Here is a 7,453-nt window from a genome sequence, read left to right on the forward strand (position 1 = left end):
AGTGCAGTAAAATAGAACATTGCATGAGAAGGAAAGGGGGGAGTTTGAACTGTCAGACTTCGGGAGTGAAGTAAGAATAAAGCATTAAAGACATTGAATATAAAACTAAAAGTATTGAATTTTGCCTGTTGCAATTGCCTGGTTAATAGTAATTGTGCCCCAAAAATGCCTGGTTAATAGTAATTGTGCCCCAAAAAATGAATGACTGCACCCTAGCAACACAAGCGATGTCCTATTTTATGCCAATTTTAGACAAAATAACTACCATAACATAAAAAAACATGAACGAACCACACAAAATCAATTTTTAAAGATATTTTATTTCTCGTGTTGGTCCAATATTCTAATGTACATTTTGACCAGCAGATGGCCTTGTGTGCACGTGAAGGCCTCACAAGGCATTCATCATCTTTGACAAATGTTATTTTGTCACGCTAAACGCAGTTTTAGAATTAGCGAGAAAGAAAACCATGTGTCTTAAAATGCACAAATCTGATCCAAAATAATCCCCAAATAGCGCTAAAATTGTAGCTAACATTTTGTTTGTTTTTTTGGACGACATTGATTGGATGTGACGTAATTTCCGGTTAGTTCAGTATCCCTCCGCCACTGTACAAGATCACATGATCAGAAAAGACACTCACTGCACACACTTGCATTTGCAGCTCAACGCTACCATTTTTATTGCTGACTTAATTTTTGTCAATATTGTTGTAAAAGTTTCAGATTCGATGTATTCTAAAAGTGTTTTGCTTTTACAACTTTAACATCAGTCTCATAAACCTACTATAACTCGATTAGATTGACATCTTAATGAGTCTAAAGTCTGATGTAGGTGTGTTTTGTACTTAAATACATCGAGGTTACCTTTAGACCAACTTCTTTTCTTTTTTTTTTTTTTCTTTTTTGACAAACGCGGTCATGAAACTGATTATCCTCAATGACTACGACGCTGCAAGCGAGTGGGCTGCTAAATACATCAGGAATAAGATCTTACTTTTCAAACCTGGACCCGACCGCTATTTTACTCTTGGGCTTCCAACTGGTGAGTATCTGCCTTGCCCCATTTTACTAAGTTGACTCTAACAATTCTACAAAGGTGGGAAAATGGCCACTACATGAACTAGTAGGATATTGCTGACCAAGCTTCTTTTTGTTTGGCTTCTCTCCAGGAAGCACTCCCTTAGGCTGCTACAAGAAACTGATTGAGTATTATAAGAATGGAGAACTGTCTTTTGAGTATGTCAAGACGTTCAACATGGATGAATATGTGGGTAAGTCATTATTTCTTTTTAGAGGAAACAATTTTGTACATTTGCACTTGCACAGATACTTCAATACCGCAAGGATCAGTAATGCAAGCAGTTTTGACACCAAATTTTTGCCATGCAAGAGGACCAGCCTCATTTAGTACTAAACCAAGAGTATGGGATTAATCGAAGCACCCTTACTGAACACATTCAACCCGATGGTCTAATACTGTGTACTCCAAATACATAACGCCTTTTGGTTTCAACATGACTATGCTTCAACTGACTGCCAAGTCATTGGTTGATGAACTAATCACCTCCATTGATATGGAACAGTGTAGAAGTTCAAATGGCTCACTCTTGACACATTTTCATAAATATGCAGATAAAAAGGATTTAAATCGCAAAACAAGAGCTTAATCAAGTGCATCCCAGTGGGAAGTAAAACTTTATTAAAGTGAAAAGAGACGTCAGTACTATTTTTTCCAATAAAGTGCAAGTATATTATCCAGCCTAATCATCTTGCATCGTCTACCCAATGTGCTATGTGCAGTCAGTAGGGGTGCACGATATCAATTTTTTGAAACAGTTACAGATATAGATAACTTCCTGCTCCTTAAAGCCGATACCGATACGATAACCGATGATATATACTGTATGTAATTGTTCATTGTATATTCACCTGAGTTTTTGAACACATGTAGGTAAAAAATATTAATGGTGGATTCATTTGACCTAACCAGAATTTTCATGATGACATGAGTATTATTATAGTGAACAAAACAAAGACAAGAACAGTTTCGACATCAAATAAAGTGATATAAAAGACACATGTCCACAATCTCAGTCAGTCACACCCCAAACTCCACTATGGCTGAGACCAAAGAGCTGTCGAAGGACACCAGAGACAAAATTGTAGACCTGCACCACGCTGGGAAGACTGAATCTGCAATGGGTAAAACGCTTGGTGTAAAGAAATCAACTGTGGGAGCAATTATTAGAAAATGGAAGACATACAAGACCACTGATAATCTCCCTCGATCTGGGGCTCCATGCAAGATCTCACGCCGTGGCGTCAAAAGGATAACAAGAACGGTGAGCAAAAATCCCAGAACCACACGGGGGGGACCTAGTGAATGACCTAAAGAGAGCTGGGACCACAGTTACAAAGGCTACTATCAGTTACACAATGCGCCGCCAGGGACTCAAATCCTGCACTGCCAGACATGTCCCCCTGCTGAAGCCAGTACACGTCCAGGCCCGTCTGCGGTTCGCTAGAGAGCATTTGGATGATCCAGAAGAGGACTGGAAGAATGTGTTATGGTCAGATGAAACCAAAATAGAACTTTTTGGTAGAAACACAGGTTCTCGTGTTTGGAGGAGAAAGAATACTGAATTGCATCTGAAGAACACCATACCCACTGTGAAGCATGGGGGTGGAAACATCATGCTTTGGGGCTGGTTTTCTGCAAATAGACCAGGACGACTGATCTGTGTAAAGGAAAGAAAGAATGGGGCCATGTATCGAGAGATTTTGAGTGAAAATCTCCTTCCAATCAGCTAGGGCATTGAAGATGAGACATGCCTGGGTCTTTCAGCATGACAATGATCCCAAACACACAGCCAGGGCAACAAAGGAGTGGCTTCGTAAGAAGCATTTCAAGGTCCTGGAGTGGCCCTAGCCAGTCTCCAGATCTCAACCCCATAGAAAATTTTTGGGGGGAGTTGAAAGTCCGTGTTGCCCAACGACAGCACCAAAACATCACTGCTCTAGAGGACATCTGCATGGCGGTATGGGCCAAAATACCAGCAACAGTGTGTGAAAAGCATGTGAAGAGTTACAGAAAATGTTTGGCCTCCGTTATTGCCAACAAAGGGTACATAACAAAGTATTAAGATCATCTTTTGGTATTGACCAAATCCTTATTTTCCACCGTGATTTGCAAATAAAATCTTTAAAAATCAAACAATGTGGTTTTCTGTTTTTTTTCCCCACATTCTCTCTCTCATGGTTGAGGTTTACCCTTGTTGACAATGACAGGCCTCTCTAATATTTTCAAGTGGGAGAACTTGCACAATTAGTGGTTGACTAAATACTTATTTGCCCCACTGTAGTCAGAAATGTGCACTGTACTTTCAATTGCATTGGTGAAATATAATTTACTGTGTTAAATGTGTACATACTCTATTAAGTTGATCGATGGCCCTGGAGTTGATTTGAATCATGACGTACTATCGAAAAATATCTGTAAACATAAAACATTAAACAGCATGCAAAATCCTCAATTGTGTGCACCCGAACAATATTTCACTTGACCAATATACTCTGATAAAACGCCAAAATACAGGACTTCCCAGAAATCACCCCGAGAGCTACCATTCCTTCATGTGGAACAACTTCTTCAAGCACATCGACATCAGAGCGGATAACACGCACATCCTGGATGGCAACGCTGCTGACCTGCTAGCAGAGTGCGCCGCCTTCGAAGAGAAAATAACAGCGGCTGGCGGCATCCAGCTCTTTGTCGGAGGTTTTTACGCTTGTTTACAACTGATCTATCTTTCGGTGGCGTCAATAAATGATGTGTCACGTCGATGTTCTTCTTGTCACATCAGGAATCGGGCCGGACGGCCACATCGCCTTTAACGAGCCCGGATCTAGCCTGGTGTCTAGGACCAGGGTGAAGACCTTGGCAAGAGACACCATTCTGGCCAATGCTAGATTTTTTGATGGAGACCTCTCCAAGGTGCCTACTATGGCACTGACTGTTGGAGTGGGCACCGTCATGGATGCAAAAGAGGTCAGAGTCGAAATCGGTGACCGATGAGTTATTTTTTTAAATCACCAGTTTCACGTTAAACGTTAAATAAAAACTCGGCCATTACTGGGCGTATTGTTTTGGGGATTAGAGCAAAACCTGTTTTGGGTCACTGTAATTCATTCTACCGCATCAGGTACAATTGTTTTGTAATTGTATCCACAGGTGATGATTCTCATCACTGGAGCTCACAAGGCCTTTGCTCTGTACAAAGCCATAGAAGAAGGGGTGAACCACATGTGGACCGTGTCTGCATTTCAGCAGCACCCACAAACTCTTTTTGTCTGTGACGAAGATGCCACTCTAGAATTGAGGGTTAAGACTGTGAAATATTTCAAAGGTGAGATTTTTTTCAAAGAAGCGTATTGCTGCCAGACAAAAAAAAAAAAGTTGTTTGATAATGACTTTTTAACTGATAACCCAATATTGTCCAACTCGAAAAATCCGATACTGATGTCAAAGTGATACTGATATATGTGGTCGTAAACTTAACATATTACGGCTAATTGTATTGTGATGCCCCACTGGATGCTTTAATAATGATATATGTAACAACTTCAAGGTTTTCCAAATTAATATTCTGTGAAAGATAAGAGAACAACTGCAACTGACTTCATTGGGAAAATGTGCCGAAAATGCATCACTATATTTATTGTTGATACATAGACTTCACGATCAGTTGACGGGAAACGGGACGCGGTGCTGCTCCATAGGGGCCCATTTTAAAAAACTTAAAATTCAAATGTTTTCAAAACCGAAGCTGCAAGCGACCTCAAACCAAAACAGGCACCTCCCCTAGGCATATACGAGTCTCCGTGAGCAGCGACATGAAAAAATTCAGTCGTTCCCTAATAAAATCCTGATTAATTATTTTTTATATAAGTGTAACAAAACTTAAAATGGATATAAAATTCTCAGATTTTATGCTAGATGCACAAAAATCACCAAATGCTGAGATAATCACCTATATTTTCAGGATCAATGGCAATATTTAACATAACATACTGTATATAAGTTTTTGCCCGAAATAGCGACATAATTTTTGTTGTTGTTGTTGTTGAAATTTTGACATACTGTAAGTTTTCAGCTGCTAATAAATCACTCAATTTTGACATCAGAAACTTAATACTTGAGGAAAGCATGCAGAAGTATCTTAATTTTACTCAACAAAAGCAAATTTTGCATTTTTCTATATACAATCACAACTTTTTTAGGTTGAATTCCGATGTCACTATCGCCTCAGGACTATCTGGCCCTCTTCATTCTAGATTGAAATGTTAAAATAAAACACGTAAAAGCCTTTTTATTTGTTTTGTATGTCCGCAGAAATGTCTAAACAACTAGTTTTTCGCCAAAAAACAGGCACTTTGCCGCAAATTATTTGAATGTAAAGTTACGCTTTTGTGTATCGATGCAAAATCCGGCCGTTACAAAACAAAGAGCTTTTTAAGTTGAAAATTATTGTAAATGAATGCGTAAATCTCGGAATTTCTCCAGACAAAAACGTAAAACAATCTAGGTCCTTGGTTAAACGCAAAAAACTGGGCAGTTATCATTTTACGTAACTATTTCAAGCTAAAGTTACGCTAATTTTTTCCATTCGTTTCATTTTTTTCACGTTTCAAAGTGCTTGCATGGTGCTATTTTAGAGAACAATTACCTTGAATCTCTGACCAAATCACTCTTGAGATACTTCCGCCTGCTTGTATGCACTAAAACTTAGGTCCTGTTTCCACCTATATCCGGTGTTAGAACGCAGCGTGTTTGAGTTTATCGCAGTGAAAGCTGGCATGAAGCCTGGCCGGGCCCCCCACGGGAAGCAGTGGCGCAATGTCTGTAGGACCTGTCTCGTCAACTTATAGTGAACTATATGGTTGCAATAGAAATTAGTGCAAACGAACATCAGTTTTTTGGAGCAAGTGCAAAGTGCCAATAAGGCACCGCCATATCATATGCACATGCATATTGGCCCAAAACTTATAATGAAAAACTGATGTTGATATTATCCGATATCATTTTAAAATGCATTTAGTGGACAACTCTTTAAAAAAAAGGCTTGTATGATTACTTAAAATTATAACTTTAATGTAAAAATACGAATCTTATCAAAAATCTGTAAAGCATTTGTATTTGTGCTTGCTACCCACTCTGTGGACTAGAGTTGTGTAAAATTAGCCACTTTCTTACTTCACCTGCTTTCTGTCATTTAACCTGTACAATTCATTAAATCTGGAGGGCGGCAGTGAGGCCTTTTTATTTTATTTTATTTTACTGTGGCAGCAATAACATCAGTCAAGAGTGACAAACTCAAAATGCCTATTTTTTATTTTATTTTTCTCTTTCAGGGATGATGCATGTGCACAACAAGCTTGTCGAACTACCCGATTTAGAGCCCAAGAAATGAGGATGTTTCATTTCATTTTGGCGATTCTGCATTTCAAAAAAAGTATACATTCCAATGATCTATTGATATTCAGGCAGTAAAACATGGGTGGGGAATCAAGTCTTTGTTTATACTGCTCTTTTACATTTGTAATAAAGTGATTTAAAGTTGTACTGATGGTTCTTGTTTATTGACTTGTGTTACCATTAGGTGCACCATGAGCTATTCATGGCTTAAGCTATATATTAAAGTGTGTGAAAAATGGGGTTACTTCATGGAAAGACTCCTAGTGAAAGTTTATAACGAGACTAATTGTAGGAGCCTAAATAATGCTTTAGTTGATTATTCATGTTCATAGTTATTTGTTTATTTGATTTTGTGGAACTCGTTCGTGACATCACGTTTGACGACGTAGTATATTATGCAGAAGTGGCTGTGTGGAAGGTCAGTTGGCACTGGGCAGAAGGAGGAAGCATAGAGCCAGAATAGTTTTTTGGCATCGCTTTCTCCTATTTGGATTAATATCTCTATCCATCTCTCAGCTGCTCCTTTGCTTATGTTTTTGGATGACAAGCGTTTGGATTAATTTTTGTTGGATTAGACGAATGAACTGAAAACAATCGGGGTGAGACTTTTTCTTGGCCGCTGTCCAGCGTTGTGCGAGGGGGGGCGGAGCGAGGAGATAGTCAGATTCTGAGGGCTTTCTGTTTCGGAACCTACACTAATGACAAAAGTGCAACAATTGGAATAAAATTGAAAAATGAGGGAATACAGATTTAGTTTTTAAGAAAAAGGACCATGAGAAGGCTTAGTGTTTATAGAGCACCAGGAGTGCCGAAATTAAATAAATAAATAAATGTGTAATTAGAAGGTTATTTTATTTAATACAGTTCTTATTGTTTTGTCACCCACCCATGAGCCACATGACACATGTAATGCTTTGCAAGGGGGAACTAGAAAACAAAAAAGGACAAATAAATGCTGGAATAAAAAACAAAACA

General features: G+C 38.7%; 1 protein-coding gene across 1 annotated transcript; it reads left to right on the forward strand.

The window, feature by feature from the left end:
* Positions 1-601: 601 nt before the first annotated feature.
* gnpda1 (glucosamine-6-phosphate deaminase 1) lies at positions 602-6,628 on the forward strand. Its single transcript, XM_057849378.1, has 6 exons — positions 602-1,045; positions 1,173-1,274; positions 3,599-3,781; positions 3,867-4,051; positions 4,235-4,409; positions 6,415-6,628. Exons 1-6 carry the CDS (start codon positions 922-924, stop codon positions 6,471-6,473), a joined length of 828 nt encoding a protein of 275 aa, XP_057705361.1. The 5' UTR covers positions 602-921; the 3' UTR covers positions 6,474-6,628.
* The last annotated feature ends 825 nt before the right edge of the window (positions 6,629-7,453 follow it).

This window comes from Corythoichthys intestinalis, chromosome 11, assembly GCF_030265065.1.
Source record: "Corythoichthys intestinalis isolate RoL2023-P3 chromosome 11, ASM3026506v1, whole genome shotgun sequence".
In the NCBI taxonomy this organism is placed as follows: domain Eukaryota; kingdom Metazoa; phylum Chordata; class Actinopteri; order Syngnathiformes; family Syngnathidae; genus Corythoichthys; species Corythoichthys intestinalis.